This window comes from Idiotropiscis lumnitzeri, chromosome 12 (genome assembly GCF_059441095.1).
Source record: "Idiotropiscis lumnitzeri isolate Australia: NSW breed Sydney's pygmy pipehorse chromosome 12, RoL_Ilum_1.0, whole genome shotgun sequence".
Taxonomy (NCBI): Eukaryota; Metazoa; Chordata; class Actinopteri; order Syngnathiformes; family Syngnathidae; genus Idiotropiscis; species Idiotropiscis lumnitzeri.
The window spans coordinates 17,149,556-17,176,995 of NC_142402.1; the positions used below are offsets into that span (position 1 = coordinate 17,149,556).

The following is a 27,440-nucleotide window of genomic DNA, read 5'->3' on the forward strand; positions in this document are numbered from 1 at the left end:
ATTCGACCGGAATGCCCGTTGAGTCGTGATCACTTGCAAAGATAACATCGCTTCTTTTTGTTTGGAACGCTAAAATCGGAAATCATTGTTTAGAGTTCGAGTCAGGCTTTAGATAATGGAAACGTTCACATTTGATATCGTAAACTGGTTTTAGTAAGTTTTTGTACCTTTGAAAGTGGATCAATTGTCGGACCTCGCTGCAAAGATAAACTTTGTTTCGGGTATTCTCGATCTGAACCAGTATTTTTTTTTTCTACAAGAAACAATTCAGGGTGAGTGAAAGTTTGTGTAAGAGTCGGGGTATTTTTTCACTTTCATACATTCACAGCATCAGAAAATGTAAATGACCCAGCTTAAAAAAAATAAATAAATAAAAATAAAAAGCATAGACCAAGTGTGGGCAAACTACAGCCCGTGGGCCACATGCGTCCCTTTAAACATTTTAATCCGGCCCGGCGAACTTGAAAAAAATTTAATAAATAAACCTTGTTTATGTTTTTTTTTCTAAATACGGTCTTGCTGGTCTTTTCAGCTACCGGCAGGACAAAAACAGCATTTTGATCTTGCCGGGAGGCTTTGTGATCAGCAGCTGACCCAGTGATGGGAAAGTCCTCTGTTCAAATTTAATTTTGGTTTTGCTGCTCTTTTGCTCATGCTGGTGTCAGCACGAAAACACAATTTTTTTTTTTAGCAGGTAAGGCTCCCGACAGAATCCCGAGCCGCAACCAAACTCTCACAGGGTCTCGTTGAAAACCTCCCACAACTTTATCCACGTCGGCCCAGCAGCCAAGACATTCAAGTTTAGTCATGAATGAAGCGGAGACACTTTTCTATGACCTCCCGCGGGGCCAGCCCGTCGCGCGCGGGACAAATTGTCGTAATTACGCCAATCGTCTCAGCAGACGCTCACATTACAACGCCGGGCGGTGGACTTTGTCATTAGAGGAGGCCCGCTATGAGAGGAGTTGTATTTTCTTGACCTCCTGCGGGGCGCAGCGACGCGAGTCGCTCGATGACGCCTTTGACACCATCACTCGTCAAATGGCTTGCTAACAAATAATAGCAGCAACAGTTTGTGCAGAGATGGAATATTTGAGCCACGAGACACGGTCAAAGGTATTTGCTGAAAACATGCAAAGACCGACAACTATGTAGTACTGAGTTGTTGAGATGGTGTGGCTGCTTTCGAGCGCCTCGTTGTTTGCCTTCAGTGCTCGCAAGTAATGCAGGGACATTTGGAATAGCAAGGAAGCGCAAGTTAAAATGAAAAAAGACTGACTTGAAATGCCAGTATTGTGAACTGGGGCTTCACACTGTAATCCTAACCTGCCTTAGAGCGCCTCATTGTTGCTCAGGTTAAGGTTAGGGCAAGGGTTAGTGTGAGGATTTAGGGTTAGGATATAGGGTTTGATTTAGGGTTTGGGCTAGGGTGGGAGGTTAGGGGTTAGGTCTTGGGGTTAGTATTAGGGTTAAAGTTGGGGCTAGGGTTTTGAGTTCGGTTTAGGATAAAGGTTTAAGGTTAGGGTTTAAGATTAGGGTTATGGTTTGGAGTTAGAGTCCAGGGTTAAGGCTAGTGTTGGGATTGTGGTATAGGGGTTAGGATAAGGGTTTAGGGTTAGGTTTAAGGTTTAAGGTTTAAGATTAGGGTTGGGGTTATGGTATAGGGTTAGGGTTTAGGGATAGGGTTAGGGTTTAAGATTAGGGTTAGGTTTATGGTATAGGGTTAGGATTTAGATATAGGGTTTGAAGTTAGGGACTAGGGTTAAGGATAATGTTAGGACTATGGTATAGGGGTTAGGATAAGGGTTTAGGGTTAGGTTTAAGGTTTAGGGTTATGGTTTGGTGTTAGGGTCTAAGGGTTAATGCTCGGGTTAGGGTTATGGAATAGGGTAAGGGTTTAGATATAGGGTTATGGTTTACGGTTAGGGTTATGGTATTGGGATAGGACTTAGGGTTAGTTCGGGTTTAGGGTATAGTCCAGTTTTAGGATTATGATATAGGGGTTAGGATAAGGGTTTAGGGTTAGATTTAAAATGAGGGTTATGGTTCTGTGTTAGGGCCTAGTGTTAAGGCTAGGGTTAGGGATGTGTTATGGTTTGGCGTTTGGGTCTAGGGTTAAGGCTAGGGTTATGGTATAAGGTTATAGTTTAGGTATAGTGTTAGGGTTAGGGACTAGGGTTATGGCCAGTGTTAGGAATATGGTATAGGGGTTAGGATAAGGGTTTAGGGTTTAAGATTCGGGTTAGGGTTATGGTATCGGGTCAGGGTTTAGGTAAAGGGTTAGAAAAATGATGCCTACTACTATTATTAGCACTGGTGACGTAAATATTTTGTACAACGAAACAGCACCAAATATTCTCCGAAGATGTTTCACAAGATGGGATAAGACAAAGAAGGGATCTTGCACCATTCCTCTTTGCACAATGCCTCCAACTCATCCAAATTAAACATTTGTTCTGAAAAAGGTGCGTCCCGGCGTTGGCATTAGATAATGCCCCCTCTCCTGAGCAATCAACGTGTTTTATCTCGACAAAAACAGAAACGCATTCCCATTCAGTGGAAGCTTGAGCCGAGCCACACACTGTGCCGGTCGCCGCCACGCTAATCCGGATGCTCCCAACGTCACGCCTCGACAACTCCATCGTGTCGGTCCTGACCACGCTTTGGATTTTGGAAAAAAAAATTTAAAAAGTGACGGCGCATAACACACTTTGTTCGCATTTTGGACTTCGACCAAGTTTTTACTTTTTGAAATGATTTTTTAAAAAAAAACTGTCTTTATTTAAATTTGTAGTAGTTCAAAAAAAACTTTTAGTTTGCTAATGTATTTTTTTTTTACTTAAGATCCTTACTTTCCATTTTAAATTAGGTTTTTTAACTTTAATTTTTATTGCTGATATTTAAGCGTCCGTCATCATGCACTGTACTGTAGGTTTATTTATTAATTCAATCGGTAAAAACAGCTGCACATGAAACAGATGAAAAGCAAATGCTTTGTATTTTAAAGTTAAATACAACTGAGCTGTACTTTTTCAAAAAGGAAAGCTGTCAAGTTCGCGACAAGGAGGAAGATCAAAATACGGGGAAGGAGGGTTGCAGGGGGAATGTGATTTAATTCTAAGTAAAAAAGGCAAACAGAGTATTCGAGGCAACTAAAATACGAATGCACAAAACAAGAATCAAAGCAAGAGAACAAACAACTTGACTTGTAGCCACAAGATGTGTCACACACAAATAACATTGGATAACTGAAATCGCACAGAAAGAAACCAGGGACTTAAATCCAAACAAACTGACGAGCTAACGAGGAACACCTGGACAAGACACAAATGCTTGGAGGGAGCTGATTGGCTAACACAAGGGGGCGGGACGACAAGCACAGGTGGACACAATAAGCTTAACTAGAAAGAAAAAAACCCAACATGAAACTAAAGTCCAAAAGCAAAAAAAAATAATACAAATACAGCATATAAAAAATCCAAATGACGAGTTTGAAGCCACCAAAGAGGCCATTTGCATTTGAATGTGTTTAGTTTGTTCGCGGCGTCATCCCAAACTTGAAAAGGAGCCTTGCCTGTGTTTACTTTCGCCTTCGCAACCTTTCATTTTCTTTGCTTTCCTTCCCGGCCGCCGTCCGGCACTTTTAATGACACGTTGCCGAGCTATTATTACACAACATGCCTCAGCATGCTGTTGTGGCGCAATGCATTAAACATCACGTCAAAAATACATTAGTGCTTACCGGTCCCGCATGAATAATACATTTGCAAATGGATGTATTTAAAGCCAGGTGTGTGCGTGTGCGTGTGCGTGTGTGTGAGTGTGTGTGTTCAGGCGCTGCTGACAGCGACGCTTTGACTCAAGCGACTGAAAAGGGGATTTTGGGGGATTTTTCCCCCCTTCTCCTCATGTTTAATGACGTCCTTTCAATGAAATGAAATAGCCAGCAAGTTTTGGAGCAAAAAGAAGCAGTCGCACAATTCGAAAAGTGCTAATGCTGGTCAAGGTGACCTAGAGTCAGGGAGTTGCTGTGGTTGCTAGGCAACCGGGAAGCGGCGGCAGGTGGGAAGTGGAAAGGAAAAAAGTTGTGGTTGGCTGTTTTTTTCTTAATTAATTATTATTATTATTATTATTTAGAAAACGGTTTTATATTCGGTTTGATTTCTGTTTTGTGTTTTTATTGGTAAGGTCTTTATTTGTATCGTTACTGGTAATTTTTTACTTATTGTATTTATTGTTTCATTATTGATGATTTACTTTCTTTTTAACATTTGTTCAGTTTTATTTGAAATTATTTCAACTTTTATGGATGAGGGTCTTTTTATTTTTACTTTGCTCTCGTTCCATTCATGTATCACAGAATGGTGTGTGTGTTCTGAATTGTGTCGACTATATAAAATGCCTTCAGTCCAGCGCGCTCGTGTGTGCGCGCGTGCGTGCGCGCGTGTCATTTGATGAAAGTGAGCAACATGTTGCCTACTTCAAAGCAGCCTTGTTGAGCTTGGCTGTCAAGTGCTCCTCAGCTGCCGATGAAAACGTTTTTTGTCATCTTTGTGTGACTGGCAGTCATAACAGCATCATTATTGTCCTAACGTGCTTTGGAAAATGACATTTTGTGCTTTTTCCGCGGCAATTTTTGGAGGGACGCAAAGAAAAAGCAAACATCAGGTGCACTGCGCCGCGTGCATATTCATCATCACAGCCTTTTAGGCAAAGCACTCAGGTAGCCTTTTTGTTATGCCGCCGCCGCCGCTGCATCACATTTACATTCAACACACTTAAAAGCTGCACTTAGTCACTTTATCACACGCTCAAGCTTTTTTTTTTTGTCTCATTACTTTTACTTGCATTGTTTTTGTGACTGCTGCACTTTGCTCTCGCATTCCAGATGAAACCGATTTTGTGAAAATTCTGTGGGAAAGTGCGGGCTCGATAACATTGGCTTGTCTTCTTGCGCCATCTAGTGGACACTTGTATTTTTACTTCTTTTTTTTTAACCTCCGATTTCTTTGCATGATGAAACATGAGGCCTTTAATGGCTGTTTGCAGCATCTGTGATTATTTCAAATTGGTGTGCGGTGGTGCATCTTCAAAGGTTGTGGGAAAAAAAACGATGTACAATTCATTTTAATCGCTTTAATTTTCAACTTTTAGCTTTTAGTGGCTAGAAACACTTCGTTTTGCCTTTGAGCAAGTGAGGGGGTGTGCCACATCTGTCATGATATTGAAGGGTGTGCACACTAATCAAAATTCTTATATTTCCACTGTAAACTTTGGAACTCAGCGTTCATTGATGGTTTTTAAGGGTGTGTGCGGTGTGAGTGCGCCACATCTTCAAGGGGAAGCTATTTCCCCGGAATGCTTGTGCATAACTTTTAATAAGCTTGGATGTTTTTTTTAAGCAGAATATGGGGTGAGGAGGAATAATTTTTTTTCCAAGAGGGTGCGCGTCCAATTTCGAAAACAGAGACAACCAGAAGTCAGGGATGCAGTCACATTTATTGTGAAGAGACATACATTACCAAAAAGGACAAACGTGATGCTACAAGATGACATGATCAATACAGACCAAATAATAAAAAATCAAAATCAAAGCAACAACAACAAAAAAAAATAAAAATAGGAGCGGGTTGGAGCTTCATCTCATGCGTTTTCAGTCAGTAGCTTCATAACGACGACATGTAACACTTTCATCCGGCTTTTCTTCATTTCTTTTGACACTTGAACGGAATACAAGATGAATATTTTTTACTTTTTTTTTTGGGTCATATTTTTTTTTCTGTAAAACAAACCCAGAAAAGTCCCAGAACCACACGGTGGGCTTTGCTTCTTTGATTTGTTGGTTTTCATACTAAAATATATTATCAATTCATCCTACAGTCATGTACACTACCAATAATAATGCGTAATAAATAACCGACATAAGGAAAATACAAAAAAAAAAAAAAAAAATAGGACATAAATATTTGAAAAAAAAAAGTTGCGTAAAGACTTTGTAATACTGGCTTTGTTAAAAAAATCCATTAACAAAAAAAAAAAAACAAACAAACAAAACAAATACTGTTTCGGTAAAGTCAGAAATGAGGCGGTGGAGGGGGGCGGGGCTGTGGTTGGAAACGCGCGAGCGCCACGTTCGCCAACGTTTGCCGCCCAAAGTGCAGGACAGCGTGCCGCCATTTTCAACCTGAACAAGTGCGCACGTGGGGCAAAATTCAATCAAGTGTGACCGTTTTAGGTGGGAAATTAAACTGAGACTCAAAAACTTGTTATAAAAAAAATTCATAAAAGAAAATTGTAAAATTTAAGTTGTAAACTTGATGTATTATGGCTTCACAATACAAATAAGATCAGAAAAATCTTCAACTTGTTTCTATTTATTTAAACATAAGCTTGTGTTTTTACTGCATTATGAATCACAATTGAAAAAAAATTAAATTGCTAAAATCAGCATGTAAGCGGGAAATTAAGTGTCATTTTAGATGAGAGTATAAATAGTTAAATTTAAAAAATACATTTTGAGGCAGATTTTTTTAAGTGAATTCGTAAACATGAGCTGTCAATGCTTGATAAAAAAAATTCTTTTGAACTTGGAACTAATTGCGTTTGAACAAATTAAAATTGTAGGAAAAACTAGAAAATCATTAAAATTTGTATCGTAATGATTACAACATTTGGGAAAAATGAAATCACCCGGTAAACTTGTGCAAATTGTATTATTATAAAAAAAAGTTGCCCAAATTGTGTAGCAATTTTATAGAAGCAACTTTAAGAAATCTAATCAAAAAGGTGAAAACGATTGGAGAAAAAAAATAAAAAATCAAATCATTGTTCTAATTTTTACCGCTTTACAAATCAAAATGGATAATTTTGTTGCATTATTCTTTTAATGTAAAAGAATAGTGAAAATCACTGACATTGTGTAGTGAATTAAAAAGCAAACTTATAAACTTTTCTTCACGAATGTATGTATGAATGAATGTAGAAATGCATAGATGGAAAAAAAATGAGATTTCTAAAATAATTGCCCAATTTTTAAGAGCTCATTTTTCAGTTTGAACAATGACAATTTGAAATAAGTGTTTAAAACAGTTTCTTTTAAAGGTTATAAAAAAACAACTCAAGAATCATTGAAAATGTGTCGATTTTTTTTTAAATGTAAAAAAGTGGAAAATCAAAATTGCTTATCTTGGCTTTTCAATCATAAAAAATAGGAAACTCATTAATTTTGATGATACTAAAATTGTACACTTCTTTTAAATAAAAAGGTTTAACTTTAGGACAAAATTTGCTACTATAATTAAAAAAAAAAAAAAAAAAAACAATAATGGGAAAATTATTAAATTTCAGTAAATGATTTGATGGCGTGGCGTGCGGCGGCCGTGATTAGTTAGCAGGCGGTCAAACAGACGCAAACGTGGCACCGGGCGCTCGTAACAGACGGAAAGAAACCATCGCACGAAACCATGGAAAGTAGCGGAGGTTCGTTCACACGAGTGAGGAGACGACGACAACAACACTGTTCAATGGCACTTTAACAGCACGCAGGTCTTGCATAAGGCAGGAGGGGGCGCCGCCCATTTTGCTCGTGGGTGGGTGCGGTCGGAAGGGGGGGGAATACTTCTTTTGTTTTCCTTAAGGCTAACAGTCAAAAATGAAAACAAACGCCAGCTGACGCTTCGTATAACACTGAAAGGGCAACGGATGGGAAAACCGTAGTGCAGCTTTTTTTTTTTTTTTGTTCGTAGAACTCGAGGAAAATACTGATGACGTCGGAAACATTGGCAATCCAAAAACAAAAACAAAAATTGAGTTAGTAACACGAAGCAAAGCGTCTATAAACATTTGTAACACTGATATTTGCACGAGAAAGAAAAAAAAAAAAAGTTCAGGCACACCTGGGTGTTTAGACACAGTAGTGGACCGTTAAAAGCAGCCAACCGGAGTCTGAGTGGAGCCGGAATTGGAGCTGGAACCTGAACCGGAGTCTGAGTCAGAGCCGGTATAAGATTGCAAATGGACCCCACAGAATATGACTCCGCCCCCCCCACACACACACAATATGCACTGAAACATTTTTAAGTGCAGAGAGCCCCCCACAAATTTGCAGTCCAATATTTGCAAAATCACCTAATCATTTATTTCTGTGGGGGGAACCCATCCTCCGTAATTCTCTTTCAGTGCTCAGGCAAAAAGATATCGTGATGCCAAAGAAGTATTTTCTAGTGAATTGAGGAGCTTCATTTGGACAAAAGTAGTGTTTTGCCACCGACTCGTGGCATCTTGGTGCTAAGGAACTATAATGGAGTTGATGAGTTGTGTCGAGACAAAGGCGGCGCTTTGCCGCCATCTTGGCATCTATGGACAATTGTAAACCTTTTGAGGGGGCGGGGCTTACGAACTGCAATGTCATTACTTCAGTGACGATAAGAAAGTACTAACGACAAATTTCAAGGCTGTCACAGTTTCAATGTCATTTTAGGGAGGGGGGGGGCGCTCCATATTCTGCGGTTTGGTCCATTTTCAAAAGGGTCTATGTTCCCTACTGAACTGGATCTGGAAGCCAGAGCTGGAACCAGAACCAGAAGCAGATTCGGTGCAGGAGCAGAAACCGTAGTAGGAGCTGTGAGGCTCTCAAAGTGTCCCGAAGGCGGGGCGGCGGGGGAGGTTGGCTTATTTGGCATCCATCACAGCTTGGTCATCGGAGGATTCTTCGCTGTCCGACCAGTTCCTGATGTTTTTGTACGCGCAGTCCGCCATCTGCTCCAGTTGGACGCCGGCCACCTCGGCCTTGTCCACCTTGTCCTCAACGGCGGACTCCTGCGCCTGGTCGTGCTTCAGCTCCACCTCCACCACCTGGCACGCAAACTCATCCACGTCCAGGTTTTTCTCCTTCTCTTCTTCATGTTCTTCGTCGTTGTCTTCCTCATCGTCGTCGTCTACGTCGTCAAAATTACCCTCGTAGATTTCACACTCGCCGTCATCCACCTGCACGACCCGGATGTCGTCAACGCACATGGCTTCGTCGTCCTCGTCGCTCTCGCCGACGTCCGAGTCCAGCGCGGCATCCGGGCTGCCCGCGACGATGGCGGCGGCATCGCCGTCCGGGCTGGAGCCGGAATCGGAGCCGTCCCGCTTGCAGTAGGAGTAGCGGTGATTCATGTGCTGCGAGTAGGAGCCAGAGTGCGAGAAGCGCTTGCCGCACTTGTTGCACTGGTAGGGTTTCTCGCCCGAGTGGAGGCGCGAGTGCTCGATCAGATGGTGCTTGTGCTTGAAGGCCTTCTTGCACACCGGGCACTCATGAGGGCGCTTGCCTGCAAACAAACCAAAACATCCCAGAACGTCTTTTTTTTTGGGTGGGGGTTCAGAGACCACAGGTGGAAGTACGGAAATAAACATCCACGCCCGCCTGCCTGCAGCCAGTCTGCCTTCTGAGATTTGATTGACACGACTTTAACGCGGCTAAATGTCCGAAATATAACCAGTCGGGGTTCGTGTGCGCATTCTTGCTTTTGTCCGCTTCACCTGAGTAAGTGGAGAATTGCTCGGTATGGTATTTTTGATTTTGTGGAGGTGAGCACATGAGCTCACGCTTGATGTCAATAATTACAAACTATACTGATGTGATTTTTACATGCAAACCTATTATATAAGTGCCAATGTTAACGTCAATGAAATGTGTCTTTCAGTCGGACTCAAGTCTCCCACATCTGGGCGTACCTGTGTGTTCGTATTTGTGCCTGAGCAAGGAGCTCCCCTTCTGGAAGACCTTGTTGCACAAGTCGCAGGCATAGACACCGTTTTCCAGACGTGGCTTCTTCATGACCGACATGTCCTTCTGCTCGTCCACCACAGTGTCGGCGGTCGAGTCCGGTTTCTGCACAGAAAACCAAGAAAGAAAAGTTCAAGTCGCATTAGTCTCTCTCTCGCTGATTGAATTTCTCCTCATTTCATTGATTCATTTAGATAATTTACAATTCAAAGTAACACTGCAGAAGCAATCAACGTGTGGAGTGCACCAAGGTTCTGTACTAGAACCACTGAGGTTCATAACTCAGACAGTCATACCTTGTGTCCGTTGAGCACCACCGTCTTGGCTGCGCCTCCAGCCGTGTTGGCGTAGGTATAAGTGAGCTGTGGGATGAGGATGGTCCGCTTGGCCGAGCTCCCCAGGGCACCAAGGCAGCCCACGGTGCCCTGACCTGTGATGGCCACCAGGGTGGGCAGCTGAGAGCTAGGCACAATGCTGACAGCGGTTCTGCGCGTCTGAGGCGTGGCCACGTACACGGTACGACCGCCCACCTGCTCCTTCCTCAGACAGGTCAGGTTTAGAGGCTGCAGCGTTTTTTGGGCAGGTGGTGTGTTCTCTGAGGGTGCAGCAGAAATGGGAGCGGTGAGTTGCTTTGGGAGAGACAGGTCCAAGGGTTCTGCCTGTGACTCTTGCGCCTCGGGGTCCTCTGGCTCGCTTTTGACAATTACCAAGTCACTGGTGTTTAACGAGGGGGAATCAGACTGCGATCTAGATACGGCTTGCTTGGTGTCCTCCGATTCACAGTTTAAGGATTCAGTCTGTTTGGATGCTGTCCTGTCTTGGCAGCTCTTTGTCCCAGAGTTCATCTTGGCAAACCACTTTCGCACCACGCCCACGGGAATACTAACCGAGTCAGAGATCTTCTCGAGCTCCGCCTGGTTGGGGTTGGCGTTGGAGGCGAAGTAGGTCTTGAGGAGGGTCAGGAGATCGTCCACAGCTGGCTCCTGCTGCAATGTCACCCCGGCATCACTGAGCAAGGCGGCGAAGGACGGGTCCAAGGCGGCCGAGTCCACCGCCTCCCCGTTGGCTGCCTTGTGGTGCTGAAGCAAGTGCAGCGCCTCCAGGTGCTCGGGGCACTCATCGCACAGAGAACAACTGCTGGACCCGGAGTCCGGTGGAAACGCCTCACCTTCTTCCGTCTTGACCGTCATCAATTGGTCTGTTTTTGATTCCGTGATGAGCACCGACTCTTCGGGCTCATCCTTGACCAGGCTGAGGTCCACCTTGGGAGTAGGTAGCTTGTCTGTTTTCGTCGGGATGGGTGCAGACGGGACAACGTTGTTTTTGACAAAAAGAGGCATTGGTTGGGCGGACGTGGCAGTCGTGGCGGTGGTGGCAGGTGCTGGTCCGATGCTGTAGTTGATGATGATCTTGGTGGTCCCGTCGTGGTCCACGAAGGCGGGCAGGCTGATGATCTGCTGCTGAGGTTGCTGTACCACGATCCCCGGCTTGCCCTGCACCGTGGCCCCATTGGCGGTCCCCAGAACCTGTCTCAGAACGTTCCCATCCAGAGCCACCTTCAGGACATTCTGGAGCTCACTCAGGTTGATGTTGATGGGCGGTACCAAACCCATAGTAGGTAGCACCATAGCGACACCCTGAGACAGGGGTTGCGGCTGGGGCGCCGCCCCGTTGGCTGTCGGTGCCGCCACCACGGCCGGCTTGCCGGGGTGCTCGGTCGTCTCCGATTTGATTTGCGTGACCGGGAGCTGCTCTTGGAGAGGTTTGCTTTCCACGCGGGCAGAGGTGACGGCGACCCGCGGGACGTCAGCGACGGCCGTTGGTGACTTCACGGTCTTGCGGGCCAGGCCGTTGGGGGCGCTGGCCGCACTCACGCACTTCTTGCTGCTGATGTGCGAGCTGTACGAGCCTGAGTGGGAGAATCGCTTCTTGCAGTTGGAGCACTCGTATGGTTTCTCGCCTGGAAAACAAGACAAACCCCCCAAAAAAATCCAGACTGTTAAAGCACAACTCTCTGCAAAGCGGTGGTACAACAGAATTTCACCTCATGAGATGACCGAGTTGTTGTTCGTAATCAGTTTGTCAGAGCGAAAACCCGAAGAAAGTTGATAACCGAATAAAGTTGGGTTGAAAAAGAAAATATATGTGTATATTTTATTAAAGACCTCTTCGGTCCAAAATTACCAGAGGAAACTGGGGTCAAAGGTCAAAATCAGTGACGCTTTTGACTTCTCAAACTCTTCAATCGATCTGAGAACCTAATCTGGTTAAGGTTCAAAGACCTCTCAAAACTAATCTCAAAAAATTTTCAGTCCCAAAATACAAGCGGAACTCAGTCTTGCGTTTCACTTTTCTGCTTGTCACTCTAAATATTTCCACACATTTTTTTTGTCCAGGTGTCCAAACAACAGGATTAATTTTGGGAGACATTCAGCCCTAAATACTTGCTGTCTCTTAAGTCCAATTGTTTTAAGTTTCTACCAGTTATCCAAATTGTTCCACACCAAAGCACGACAGACACATTTCGCTTTTGAAAATTATATTATTAAAATAGACAATTTGTGAGTGGCTGGCGTCAAATGGGTTCCTTTAAAATCCTTACGCATTTCGCCAAGTTTTCATCGTCACATAGCATTCCACCTGATTTGTACTTTTTAAAAGCAGCAAGCCACCAACCGAGATTTAGAGAAATTCCGCGGCCTCTTGCGCATTTCAAATCATTGTTCCCCATTGAAATGCCATTGACGTGTTTCGCAAAATAGCACTGTGCTCTGTAAAATTTTCCCACAATTTGTGTCCTTGGTTCCTTTTCATGTTTCGACCAATCCATATTTTCATGCAAAAATTAATCGTTTGCGGTCACTTCATCCCATTCCACACCTGAGCACAAAGGAGCTTGATTAGATTTCGCCACTCACCGCTGTGTATGCGCAGGTGCTCCTTCAGATGGTGTTTGTACTTGAAGGCCTTGAAGCACTCTGTGCACTTGAATTTGCGAGCGCCTCCTCCACTTCCACCGCCACTGGAAGGCTGCACGTGACGCTGAGGCAGGAAAGAAGGCAAAAAAAAATAAAATAAAATAGGATCCCGTCAAACACTCATGCAACCTAAATCAAAAAAGGACTTAGCTAAAAGAAGCATACAGCCCTGCTAATGCTAAAGAGAAGCGAGGCAGGTGAGAACACGTGTCAACGAGAAGGAGGTGGCCAACTTCAGCAGGAATGGTCCACTGAGATAAAAGGATAGGGGTGGTTTCCAGAAGAGAGCGTGTGTTCTTGGACGAGGGTGGGGGGGGGGGGGGGGGCAAAAAAAAAACTGTGGGATTTTTTTTGTAATTATTTAAAATAAAAATGTAAATGATTCGACTTGGACATACAGGTTATTTAAAAATAATGGTTTGCATAAGGAGGAGGAACAAAGGTGCTTTGGTTGCACCTGCAACCCACCTCAGTTAATCATTCATTATCTAGCAGTCTGAGTGCTACCTCTGCTTTGTTTGACTTTTTAACTGTCAATAGTAGAGCTAAGGAAAAGAAATGCCTACCTGGTCTAATTGGCTGTTGTGTTAGTGACACCCAGACGAAGAAAAAATTGAATAATGCTATCTTTTAACTGGAATCCCCCTTTTTTTGTAATTCAGCTCTGAAGCCACGTCCACTTGATATTTGGTATGCAAGTTGATCATGCGTGGGCCTTCAAAAAAGTCAATTTCCTATTTTTGTTTCCCATAGCAGCATGAGATTTGGTCAGCATCTTCATCATGAAAAGACCCACAAAAAAGAACCTATGCTATAAAAAAAATGGAAATGTGCCATTTTGCTTTAAAAACATTGTGGAAGTAGTTTTCAAAGTATTTTTTTTAATATAGCCCAGAATTACAGACAAATATTTTTGTCACTCTGTGCATCAATTAAATAGCCATTGTGAGGGTAGAAACAAACTGAGGTAGAAGAAACTAAAATGTTTATCTTTTGAACTCAACCCATAAAGCCAGTTTCTTGAGCATCCTGACTTTTGGTTGGCATCTCTATCAAATGCAGACCCACAAAAAAAAGTCACAATGAGCCACTCTTGAAAAGACACAAGCCTACAATTTTGCCTTGAAGTGACCATTTTTGGGGAAATGCAGCAATTCCCAGGCGTCCTTCAAGGATAAACATATGCTCAAAAACTCATCCACAAGATTTTTCTCCCCACCTGCTCCTTGTTGCCCCGGTGATGGCTCATGTGCCTCTCGAGTTGCGATCGGTACGTGAAGGTGTAGCTGCAGTGCGAGCATCTGTAGTTGTCTTCGCTGGTCTCGTGCCGGTACTTGATGTGTTCCTTCAGCGAAGCGTTGCGCTTGTAGCCCCGAGAGCAGTACGGACACATGTGCAGTTGAAGCGTGTCCGGCGTGCCTGGTGGAATAGCGGATGAGTGGAAGAAAAAAAAAAAATCAGGACTTGTTGATGGAGCACCTCAGTGCTTCTAAAAAAAAATATGTCGATCAGGTTTTTTGAAGACTATGTCGTGATCTTTATGAATTGCTGTTGACACTTACAAGAGAAGACATTACAAAAACAAACACAAATACAAAAACACAAGTATCATATTTTTACAACCATAAGGCGCAACTAAAAGTACCAAATTTTCTCCAGAACGGACGACCACCCTATATTGCGGAGCGCCTTGGTTACGAACCGAGTTCCGTCGCTCTGTACACGTGTGACTTTCTTGAGCACTCCGCCTGATCAACTGGCGCGTGTTAGCACCCTCTGGTGGTCAAGTTTGACACTGCAAAGCGCTGCAGAATTGAACGTCTGCTTGACTAAAACTGGGCTTCCACCTAAAGATTTGCGCTACATAAATAAAGCTGTATTGTATTGTATAAGAGTTTTACTGTAGTCGCAACGCACTCTTGTCATCTGGATCGTTTAGTTTAAGGTGGTAATCTCAGGTGTTTTAAATCAGTCCACTCTGTCCAAAAAAAGATTCCCACTGCTTCTACTATCTACACCACGCCCACGCAGGAGCGCGGCATAACCTAAACAATTGTGATGGAATGTTCTTAGGTGGAACTCCACAGTTGTCAAATGGTCTCAACCAAGATTAGCAAGATGCCGAGGCAGCGAAAAGGAGGTCACGGAGATAAAACAGTCCAACTTGAGGCACTATGTGATTATGTTCGCCAAAGGGGCATGAATCTTACAGGTTAGCTGTTTACCAAAAAAAAGTACACTGACTCAAAATCAACTTCAATGCTCGTAAAAACACTGTTAGGTATGTGAAAGACCAAATGGCATTTGAGCTTCCTAGCAATTTAATTGAAGAATCGTAATGTGAAAACACACATTTAGTGTGTCTCAATTACATTGGACGGCGAGCTCGGCTCTTTGAAGACAAAACTGTTTTGATGTTTACAAAAGGAACTTTTTCAAAAGTACGTGCGCGTTTTTGCTTGGGTCACCATTTTCGTCGACGCCCCCCGCCTCCGTGGGACTCTGCTCATCGTCGGGGGCTTGCGGGGAGAGGGCGCCCGTGTCTCCTTTCTCAAGGCTCTCCTCCTCGGCCTCCTCCTCCTGTTCCTCCTCGTCCACTTCTTTCTTGACGACAACCTGAGACTCCACCTCTCCTTCTCCTCCTCCTCTTCCATCTTCATCTTCTTCTCCCGACCCGCACTCTTCCTCTTTCACTGCAAAAACACACAAACATTGCATCTTGACAAGAGCTTGTGCTGTTGTTCTCCAGAAACACCGCTAGAGGGCGCCACAGGCCAGGGTTAAGGTTTCAAATGAGGGTTTCAAGGCAAGTGTCGGGGTCCTCTAGTTTTATTTCATAGTCTTCTTTGTTCTTTCCTTCCCTGAACCTGTTTTTCTCCAGCCTTTCCTTTGCTTTCTTCTTTCTTTTCTTTCATCCATGCGTTGAGGTCTTGTTTTTAACCTTCCTTCCATCCTTCCCCTCCGTCCTCCCTTGCACCTTGCATCATCATTTGTCGCTTCTTTTTTAACTTTCCTCCTTTCCTTTCCTTCCTCTTATCTTTCTTTTCATCCATCCTTATCTCCCTTCTATTGTTTCTTTCTCCCTCACTTCCTTCCTATCATCCTTCTTCCTTAATTCCGCCTTTCCTTCAATTTTCCTTTATTAATCCTGTTTCGTTTTGTTCATCTGGATTTTCCCACGTGTGTATGATGACTGACATAATCTCGCCACCTGTTGATCCATACGTGTGTCGCGACCAACGGGAAGTCTGTGCGCGTGCGTGTTGAACTTTTTTTCCCCCTAGTCAGGACGTTTCTCGCATCACCATGGAGACAGAGGATTATAACGGAGGCTAGACGAGCGTCAAATGCCGCGCCTCTTCCTGCAAAGCTCGGTCAGGGACAGGTGAAGCCAGACGTGCGTGCGTGTGTGCGTGCGCACGCGCGTCTGCTTTTAGCCACATGATCTGTGCTTCCCATGACCTCATCATCCCAATTTTTCCACATCACCTTCCCTTCCCGCCGCCTTTGCCTCCACCTGCCGACGCTTCATTTGTTCTTTTTTTTCTTTCAAATCGTCCCTTTTTCCCACCCCGTTCTGATAGTTTGGTCCCAACTCCACATTTTCTTCACTTTTTGCTTCCTAATTCTGACCACCTTCCTTTCATATTTTCTCGATTCTCCTTTGCTTCATTGCACCCTTCTTTTCTGCACATTTAACTTTCTCTGTAAGTGTCCCAAAGCATACTTTGGTTCAAATAATCCTTCTGTTTGCATTTTCCTTCACGTACTTTCATCTTCATTTCATCTCCACTTCTCTCATATTGTGGGTGTCCCAATACTTTCGTCCGACGTGTTCATACCTTCATTCCAGGCTCCGTTGCGAGCTAATACTGTGTTGTTGGCATCTGTTGCGTCTTTGGCATGGCGGCGGCCCCTCCTCCTCACAGCGAAGCCGGCGGCGTCCGGCGGGCTTTCGTCCTCCACGATGTGTAGCTTGTCGTCATCGTCCGAGTCGGAGCTGCTGGCCTCCAAGCCGCCGTTTAAGTTTGTCACTGCGAGGGGATGGGGATGGGATAGCGCAGGAGAAGAAAACGACAAAGTTAGTGCACATAAACACATGCAAAGTTAACACATCAATGACAACAATAACCGCAGAGCAACACACACACACACACACACACACACATTGTTCATCCTATATGCCTATGCACGTAATTTTGTCCAAAATAAATATGTGAATAACCCAATGTGCTCGGGGAAAAAAAGGGAGAGACATTTTTTTTTTAAAATCAGCATCATCTATGCTTTTAGGGACACAAAGACATCTCTGATTAAAATGTGCCGTTACGTAAGTCGCCGAAATCTATGTAAGTATGGAAATATTTAAATAATTGTCATTTATTTCAGTAGGTTCCTGAACGCGTGTGTATGTCAAATTAGGCAATTATGTAAATGTGTCTTAATACTTTATGTAATTACGTAAAAATGTCTTTGCTATGATATGAATGATTAAGTAATGAAATGATGTAATCAATTAATTATCTTGTAATGATTGTAGATAGGTGTCTATGTAATCGAGTATGTAATGATGAAAGTATTTGTCTCTGTAATTAATTATGCATGCGTATGTTTATTTAAAAAAAAATCTATATTTATACTTTCTGTTTAATAATTAGTCATGACTTCTTGCAGAAGGATCTTATTGTGAAGGACCCGCTTGCCCATCCTGCTCAGAACAGTTCTCACCCTCGCCAACGAGTGAGCGACTGGAACCCACGCCAACGCCGGTGACCTCAAAACAAGAAGTCACGAGCAAAAGCCCGACAGTACAGTGGCGCACAAACACAACGAGGAAGGAGGAAGTCCATGAGCGGTTGCCACAGGTGAGCAAAATTGACGTGAAGCGCATCACTAGACCACAACTAATGCATGTGTGTGTGTGTGTGTGTGTGGGTGTGTGTGTGTGTGCGTGCGTGTTGACCCAGTGCAGCTGTGCAGCACGGGAAGCCGGCCAAAACCCCAACAGACAACTTACCCCAGTGTGCGTGTGCGTGTGTGTGCGTGCGTGTGTGCACGTGTGTGTATATATCTTTCTGTCTGCAACTCGATGTGACCAGACTTCAACACAGAGAGCAGCTGCAGGCCCTCTTAAAGGAACAGTACGACTTATTTTTCCCCGTTTTCCTACATAGCTAATTATCAGAAAATGTGAAATAAAAGAATAACCTTCTTTCAAAGTTATAAACATTTCAAACAAATTGCCCCCAAAAAATGACAACTCCAATGATCAAAGCCAACACGGTGGGGCAACTGTTTCAAATAGGAGTTTAAACTTTGTAGTTCTCTATCTGATGCTGTATTGTAACTATAATGCGCGTAGTACGAGTTGGGATACACACAACTGCATACGAAATGTTCTAACCTTTTTTGAAATGTAATTTAAGGAATATTGTGTCCTATGTAGTGTAGTAGTAGTCGTACAGATGTCGTAGTCCGACATCAACACGCGCAGCATCACGAGGCGTGGCAGGAAGTGACATACGAAGATCGCAGGTGTCCGCGCATGAGGAAGCGAGGTTAAAATCGGTCACTTCCTGTTTGCCTCGCTCTGTCACTTCCTGCTTCCCGCTCAGGTGACGCCCTCACGTCGAAATGTCTCAAGCTTTCCCGATTACGGTCGACCAATGTAACACACACACACACACGCACGCACACACACACACGGTCAGGGGGAGGGCAGGATGCCTCTCATCACGTACGACCATCGACACAAGTCTTAGCCTTTGTGCTCACACTTTCTCTACAATCGTTCAGTGCACTGGAGGTCAAGTGTGTTGTAACCAGCGATTCCAGTCACCTGCTCATTTTAGAGGCTAACACTTGAACGAAAGTGAGCGCGTGCATGCGCGCTCGCGTTTCTTCAGCAGAGCGTTACGGCCTCTCAATGGGCCCAGCAGGATGTGTTCTTATTCTAAAAATACCCACTAATTATTGTGTTTGGACAACATGGCATTTAGCATAATACATATTAGGGAACGTATAGTTCTTTGTTCACTATGTGTACGGGGGGCGTTGGGTGACAGATCGGTGAGGGAAAATGGCTGAGCAATTATGACAAAGAAAGAAAGAAAGAAAGAAAAGCACTTGGTCCATTCTAAACACAGTCATAGCCAACTTGTAGGAGGGTGTGCGCACTTATGCAACCGCATTTTTTTTTTAACCTCCCCTCTCAAAAGAGATTTAATTCATTTTCCAATACAAGTCAAAGTTAGCAATAGAGGTGAGACAAGTTTTGAAATATATTATCTCAAATATTTTGAAGAGGGGTGTTTGAAAACTTTTTTTTTTATATCCACCGTAGTTCAGCTGAAAGTTACCACACCATTCCAACGTTTACACGAAAGGGACTCTCAAACGTTGCTGTTGACGTCTTATTTTTAGGAAGCACGCTGATGTGTCACGCCAACTAGCAGTTAGCGCAGTTAGCATGTATGGCATTAGCATCACCGCCATCAATCAGGCCCACCCCGAGTGGCCGCCATTAGCGCTCCTCCGCGGGGACTCGTCGGTCTCCGAGGCGCCGCAACTTGACGCTAACAGCTTCATTAACATGGACACCCGGGACGCACACACACGCAAACACACACACCTGTGTTTCAATTAGGTAACTTCCACACTACTCCAGCGGTAATAGCAATCATTTTTGAAATGCTAATAATCATGATGCACATTAGCATGTCAGCACATATGCATATATTTAAATCAAGAAATTGCTGGAATTTTGGACAGTAAATTATATTTTTAAAAATAATGTGTTCTGACGCGTATTTTTTTATTATTCCTTTTCCATGTTGGAGGATTGAATCTGGCTAACGCCTTGTGATACGTGCTCCTCGTGAACATGTGATCAGTTTAAAAATTCATAAATAAATACAATGATGAACAAATACATATATCCAAATATATATTTTGTGGCACTTTAGTTTTACAATTTTGCATAGCAAATTAATATAGTAAAGTAAGATTATTATTCCTTATTTTTTTGAAAACCTTGAGCTTGCAGAAAAAGAACAGTTTCAGTTCATTAATACTCCCCGAAGTTTACAAAATATTTCAATAATAAGAATGTAGAATAACAATATGAAAAATATAATGATATTATTCAATTACAATTAAAAATTGACATGTTCTCTTTTGGTGGGTTTGAAAATGTTTTTAAAAATAACAGTTTTAATGATTTTGTAACACTTTTTTTTGGCGATCCAAAATATATACTCTGCCTAGCAACAAGTTGCCCTTGCAAATCTATGCTCATGAAATAATCAGAAATAAGAAATCAGAAATCCCTTTATTGTCATTGTACTCAAGTGTGCAACGAGATTATGACAATTAAGGTTTAAGAAAAAAATGACTTATTCGACCAATTTTGTTTTTGTTTGTTTGTTTTTGTAGGCTCGAGCCACATAAACTCTGCCTAGCAACAAGTGGTCCTTGCAAACGTGAAAAGGGAGCGCGCAATTCTGTTGCTGAGTTCAGTTTCTAAAATTGTACGATATTAACTAGTAGTCATTTAAAAAAATATATGAAAATACATTTAGTGTGGTGACTGTATTTTTTTTTGTAATATTTTTGTTAATTTTTGGGGGGGTATAATTGAAGCCCGATTAACTCCACCTAGCAACAAGTGGTCATTGCAAATTTTACCGTTGGTACGGTACGTTAAGCTCACTGAAATAATAGTCATATTTTTGGATGAGCTTAAGTACTGCTGTTATATAAGCAAGTCTACCTACAGTAAGTGGTCGGCGCGGTGTGCTTCACTCCATTTTTTTGTCACCCCCCCCTCCTTTAGTGCAACCAGCTGCTTCTTTTGAGCCTCTCAGGCCGAGCCAAAGAAAGAAAGAGAAAGTAGGACGGTGAGATATGCAAATTCAACACTGCCACAAGAGAGACACAGGACTTTCCCACCGCCCACACTGAAGGGGGGGGGAGATTTGTCTTATACACTCACACGCGCACACCCCCACCCACACACACACACACACACGCATACACAGTCCCTTGAATTGATGTCTTTTTCGGGCAAATCACACAAGCCATCATGGAATTCCTTCATCTTAAAAAACTGTTTTGTTTTGCCCCCCCCCCCCCCCCCTGCCAAAAAAGATGCATATTCAAGATGAATAAGACCACATGAGCGATGACGGTATCCTTCATCTGTTGCATAATTACAGAACTAAAAGAAGGATTTGGCTCAACTGTTAGCCGGAGCACTTAAAAGGTTGCCGTTAAAAGTGAATGAAAGGCTTTAAGAAAATTGAAAAAAAATCTAAAAATCTCAGTCTGTCCCTAAAATGAACAACTCGGATATCAGCAGGTTTTTTTTTACGGATTGTATACCATTGATGATGTGAGAGCTGTCAAATGCAGCAGGATGATTTCTCAAGTGGTTCGGCCAATCGGATTACACCGATCAACAGCGCATTTGAATCAGAGATGGCTTCATGTGTCCCTTAAAGAGGTTGGGACGCTGACTTCAAAATTAGCTTTATTTTTTTCCTAGCATGTCAGGTTTTTGACCCATAAAATTGTGATGCGCAATACAAATTGGTGACGGTTCCGAAAAAAAATCCACTTGTTGCTGAACCTAACAATTCATCCATACATCCATTATTGTAGAATTATTATTATCATATCTATTCCATAATTTTTTTTTTTTTTTCAGAACGATACGAGAGCAAGTACTCTCAAGTTCTCAACTCTTGAATAGTGCAACGTTACCGATACCAAGTAACCGATACCACTAATACTATGATGAATTAAATTTCTATGACAGCTACGACAAATCCTTTCAAAGAAAGCTCTTTTGTTTGACTCTGACAAAAAGCAGAAAATAGAAAATTTTAATCCAAAAGAAATCACAAACTACTATTTCAGAGTTTGGGATTCAATTGTAAAAAAAAAAGAACAAAAACAGCAAAATAAAACTGAACCCTCCCAGAGTTTTGGTCTTTGTTCAAAATGAAGTGCAAAATAATATATAAAATAATAAAAATAATAATAATAACATTGATTAGAAGCGGTTGATATTGTTTGGTTTCTTTTCTTTTTTTTAATTTATTGGTCAGCCACTGTTTTTGTCTCGTGCTTTTTTTTCCATCCTCATTTATTTCTCTACATGTGCCCCCTCCGAACCAACATTATTAGCAGGTGTCGTTGACATTTGTTGTTGCTGTTTGTTCTCTCTTCTCTCTGCAAGCCCGTCTCAAACCGACTTGTTTATGACTTTGTCGTCGCTTCTCCGTCTGACCATTCTCAAATTGAGTACCACTTGTTGTTGTTGTTGTCTCCCTTCTCGCTCTGTTGTCATCCTTTGCTTTTCGTGTTTATTCTCTCTACCTTCCCTCTCAACCCTCCTCCAACTCAGCACCAAAATGTAAAAATTGTCATGTTTAAAAAGAAAAATGACCACAAGTATTTTTGGGGGTTAAAGCGCGCTAATGACAACACAGCATTTTAGCGTGTGATGATGTAACGTGATTACTTAAGCGTTCACATTGTGCCGACTTGCACATGTGCTCTGAAACAGCTAACACAAAGCGTTTGGGAGGGGGTGGGAGGATTGGGGGGGGGTGACCTCTGACCTTTTAAAGTGGGCTGAGGGGATGCTAGGGCTCCCAAGCAAACACTTCATTGTCCAGATGCTAAGGCCACGCCCCCCGCACCGGACCCACCCTCGGGAGACCACAGCAACAGCATGCTAACATGCTAACACGCTAGTTTAATGCTCACACTCGTGGTTTCAGCTTATAGTCGCACACTTCCGCTTTCAGACAGAAGCAGCGTGAGCAGTCAGGTGACGCCAGTGCTAAATTAAGTCCGACTTTGCCGTACATTACGATGCAAAAGAATTTGGTACAATATCATACAATAAGAATTTGTTAGCAATTCTAGTTTCGGACTATGACTAATCTCCAAATTGACAACCTTATGCTGTAAAACCATAACAAAAATAAACATACGATACTTATTACTGTGATTCATTAAATTTTTTGTCATAATATTATGCCTTTATTCTGTTGACATTTCAAAATTCATCCTGTAAATTTTTGACTTTGTGTTGCGATACGACACGTGCATACAATTCTAATTCAACAGCATACACAGGCATGCTGTTTATTTAATAAGTCAGAAGCCACCGATTTACTGACACAGTTTGCAATTCTGACTCATTATGTGATATGCCAATACAAAAACAATGTTGTTATGCAAAGCTGTTAAGGAAAGACGTAGTTTCCCCACTTTAACACACACACACTGCATGGCTCAATTAGTCACAGAGCAGCAGCAGCAGCAGCAGCAGCATCAGTGGTCATGGCGCACCTCCCCCCCCTACGCACCATAAAAGGCAAAAAAAAGGGGAGGAGGACTTGATGCTAACTTGCTAAAGACGTCCTCTTGTGCTTTGTCATTCCATTTGTTACACACGCATGCACACGCGCACAAAGAGAAAGCAACATGGCAGCATCACATGGCAGAAACCAACAGCCAATAACAGTCCGGTGACCTTTGAACCCTAACACACACACATACACTCTCGCTCGCGGGTGTAAACACAGTGCATGATGTGAAAATACGTGAGATGCAGAAGACAGTGAAACGTAAACCACAATCGAGCTGATGTGAGGAGCAGGAGGACACTGCCGATTGGCCGAAATAGAAGTCACATGGCTCCAAGGAAGGAAGTACAGCGCAAAACGCAGACAGGACGCTAGTAGTGTTATTAAAGGTCGCCGATCATCTGAAACCTATCCCAGCTGTCTGGGTGTCAAGCAGGGGTACACCCTGGATTGGTCGCCCGCCAAATCTTGAGAATAAATACACAAACAGTAGACTGGTCGCCAGTCAATGTTGGGCACATTGAGACACACAACATTCGCGCCGATGGACAATTTCGATGCCAATAATGCTAACTTTTTTTTTTAGAACGTGGAAGGACCCAAGCAGGGCAATATGACATAACTCTAGAAACCTTTGCCTCAAAAGCCTCTCGTCTTTGGCACCAATACAATTCAACTTTATTTGTATATCACATTTCACAAGAGCTGCCGCGATAACAAAGCGCTTAACATCAAGTATGATTTTTCATAGATGGGCTGTCCACCCTGATCGGGATTCGAACCCTGATCTTGACTCCGAAGTCAGCGGTGTTAGCGAGCCATCCCAATGTTACATTTTCTTTACCTTCAGTACACAACTCAAAAATGACATTTTTAATTAAATGAATATTATATTACAAGTTTACTGTGTGACATTTTTTTCACATAATCTCATGATTTTAGTCTCATATACTATTTTACGACTATTTTTGTAATTTCATCATGTTTTTATTCAAAAATATATTCTGGTGAAGTAAGATTTTTTGTAACATGTCATAATATTTTTGTTATACATAATGCTTACTTTATTTTCAGATTTTTTTTCACCATACCTCCATGAATTTATCCTCAAATTGTTTATAACTTTAGTCTAGTAATTTCAATTTATTATAAAAATAAATAAAAACATTACGACATAAGAATTTTTCTCATATTTCAACCTTATATTATACTGTACTTACATAAATACATTTTATGTACTCATAATATTAAATAACTTCTTTCCATCCATTCATTATGTTCCGCTTGTCCTCACAAGGGTCACGAGGTAAAAAAATATAATGTTGTGACATGTTTTATTTTTTTCAAACTGTCATGTTATTTTGTTTTGCTTTTTTATTTTTTGCAATTTTTTTTATTGTTTTAGTCCAAAAGCATTTCACTGGCCTTCGTTCATTCTTGTAACGCTACGACTTTTAGTAGCATTTGAAACCTGACATTTATAACACTTTAATCAATTTTGGGGGGGAAATAAATTTTTAATGGATTTTCTCGCACAATTGTGCCATATTTTTATACCTTTTATAGATACTTTGCATTAAAACTACAAAGTCAACATTGAATTAATAGTCGCCAAATTTAACAAAAAACAATTGGCATTCATGCCAACGTGAACGTCACTCTCATTTATGACGTCATGTGCGTCACGTAGTTTCCGCTATGATCTACAAACCAGGTCATCACCATCATCATCATCATCATCACCATCAAATGGTCTCGCTCGTGCATAAAGATAAAAAGGGGGAGGGGAGGCAAACACCTGCGGCCATGACACCACCTTGAGCCCACCCCCACCCTCCCGTGCACCCACTGCGTCCTCCCAGGACAGTGAACGCAACACGCACGTCAACACCCCCCCTCCAAGAAACAGGCACCTTGGCGGAGGTTTTGCATCACCTGTGCGGCACAGCGGAGCCAAGCGAGCCTCAAGCCAGGGAGGGTTGGGGCGGGGGGGACACCCGACCCCACCCCAGCCCGCCTCACTCCACTGCAGTGACGGCCGCCATTGAGCCGATAAAAGTGCGAATGAACCTTACAGCACAATGAACCGCACCACCACGCGTGGAGTATTTTTTTTTTTGCACAACCGAAACGCGCAACAACGAAAAGGGGACCAGGAAATTAAATCACGCACAAGTGGGTCACGATGACATAAATCCCGCGAGATTATAAAAGGAAAAAACAAGAATAACAGGGAAGAGGGGGGGGGAAGCATCGCTACCTGCGCAGGTTGTCATTTGCAGCCCCTTGTGTGTGCGTGTGCGTGTCGAGATCCTCGCGACGCACGCCACGAGATCCGCTTCCGGTCGAGCTTCTGCAGGTATTCTCTGAATTCTTCCGATTTTAAGCCATCGCCGAGCCGCCTTCAGGTAAACATGAAAAGGAGGAGGATGAGGAGGATGGTGATGATGATGGCTCCTGGACGGACGCACCGTCGTGACGTAATCACGACAGGAGCGAGGGGGGGAAAGGTGTTCTCCACCCCCTCCCATCCACGCGCGAATAACGGTCCATATTATTAGCAGGCTAATGTCAACAAAGCACGCAAAGTATGACACCGTGTGTGTTTTTCGGCTCAAAACCTACGCCGAATCTACAGGGGCGTAAAGTAGTGACAATGCGGTGCTATGTTGACCACTTTCTGTGGCGTGGACACGCACTTCCACGCGGGTTTGCATAAAATTAGAGGATTAGTAAAGCGAGTCCGGTGTGAGCGATGACGCCATAGATGAAAGTATTTTTTTTCTCCCCTTTTTGCATAATTACGTCCACGCTTACCTTAAACGAGGCAGCATTTGGTGCAGCAGAGGGAGGAGGAGCAGGAGGAAGAAGAGGAGGAGGAGTAAGGGGGGGAAGTGGCCACGAAATAATAAACATCCCATCTCTTTGCCATCACTAAAGCTCTTGCGAAAACATCCCACTTTAGCCACGACCCCCAGACACAGGCTCTGGCCATCAAAGCGACATCAACTTAATTGTCGCTACCCCGACGGTGCACTCCCGCGGCCCGGTTCGGCGGTTCTCCCAAGCCCCGCCGAGCCTCGCCCTGGCCCGGGCCCGAGCTTTCATTCGCTTGTTGTTAACAAAGTGCGCGCGATAGGGGGCCACGTTGTGGAGAAAGGAAAAAAGTCAACTACAAAAGTGTACAAAGTGGTTGAAATAAATCAGCGAAGTCATAAAACAAGTGAGCGCTTGACTTCTTCTAACGGATAACGGTTCGGAGAGAGCACCGCTAGGCGGAGGAAGAGACGCCATCCAGGTATAACGGTACACCCAAAAAAAAAAAGCACACCGCCCCCCATTAAAGTCCACCAAAGTCGACCGAAACAAGTCCAAGAGGGAGGGTAGTGAGGGTCCGGATCAGGTCCCGGTCCGCACGGCGGCGGTGGCCCGGTCCGGGCGGAGTTTAAACACTCACCGCTGCTCCGTTTCGGGTTGGCCTGTTTTCTGCGCTTACACCTGGGGCCATCCGCCATGATCGCTTCGCTGCGAGTCTGAAGCACACAGTCACTCGCGAAACACCCCTACACACCTCCACCCCCACCTCGCCCCCCACCCCTCTCACCCACCCATGTCTGCTTTACGACGTCACCTTCCCCCTCCTCCTTTCCGAACACCTGGTTTGCGACGCTATCTCCTGCTTTACGACGTCACCTCACCCCTCCCTTTTCCTCTGGAGCCCGAACACCTGGTTTGCGACGTTGCTTCCCGCTTTACGACTAATACCTTCTTGGTCACTGGTTACCATGGATTCCCCCACCCCTAAACCTCGTTAGAACGCTCGAGGAGAACACTTGGTTTACGACACGGTTTACTACTTTACGCCAATACCTTCGAGTTGGTTGCCATAGAGCCCATGCTCCAGTCTGCTTTGCTCGCGCTGAACACCTGTTTGCGTCGCTCCCTGCTGGTTTACGGTAAACACCTTCTCATTCGTTACCATGGATCTCCCACCCACCTGGTTTGCGACGCTGCTTCTCGCTTTACGAGGTCACCTTTCCCCTCTTCCTTTCACCGATAACACCCATTTCTAACCAGTTATGATGAAAAACCACAGCTGAAAATATAAACACTTAAAACATGACCTCTTAGTTTCATACATTGGCGTGTTTTTAGGCTTTCATGAACGGTTTCTGTAATTACCAATGAGAGCACTTTTTTACGACGTTGTTTTCTACTTTACGGTCAACACCTTCTGGTTCGTTACCATAGATATCAATCATCCCCTAAACAAGTAGACGTTGCAAAATATCTATTGTTTTGATTGTATTC

The 27,440-nt window shown here is 43.4% G+C and overlaps 1 protein-coding gene across 2 annotated transcripts; it reads right to left on the minus strand.

Annotated features, from left to right (window-relative positions):
* Positions 1 to 6,040: 6,040 nt before the first annotated feature.
* LOC148326243 (zinc finger E-box-binding homeobox 1-like) lies at positions 6,041 to 26,721 on the minus strand. 2 transcript variants are annotated; one of them, XM_088311685.1, is made up of 9 exons: positions 26,587 to 26,686; positions 25,390 to 25,531; positions 16,590 to 16,781; positions 15,216 to 15,440; positions 13,967 to 14,166; positions 12,688 to 12,811; positions 10,066 to 11,729; positions 9,718 to 9,874; positions 6,041 to 9,311 (listed from the first exon to the last, which is right to left on the minus strand). In XM_088311685.1, exons 1-9 carry the CDS (start codon positions 26,635 to 26,637, stop codon positions 8,671 to 8,673), a joined length of 3,396 nt encoding a protein of 1,131 aa, XP_088167811.1. In that variant the 5' UTR covers positions 26,638 to 26,686; the 3' UTR covers positions 6,041 to 8,670. The 2 variants fall into 2 exon arrangements, with proteins under 2 accessions (XP_088167811.1, XP_088167813.1); XM_088311687.1 differs by lacking the exon at positions 25,390 to 25,531 and having other exon boundaries at positions 26,587 to 26,721.
* Positions 26,722 to 27,440: the final 719 nt, after the last annotated feature.

Excerpts from the sequence above, each read along its gene's own strand:
- LOC148326243 (XM_088311685.1), bottom strand. The coding sequence starts at position 26,637 with ATGGCCCCAGGTGTAAGCGCAGAAAACAGGCCAACCCGAAACGGAGCA. Across the intron at positions 25,532-26,586 it reads CAACCCGAAACGGAGCAGCG|GCGGCTCGGCGATGGCTTAA; the intron begins GTGAGTGTTTAA and ends GTTTACCTGAAG. Across the intron at positions 11,730-12,687 it reads GCACCTGCGCATACACAGCG|GCGAGAAACCATACGAGTGC; the intron begins GTGAGTGGCGAA and ends CTTGTTTTCCAG.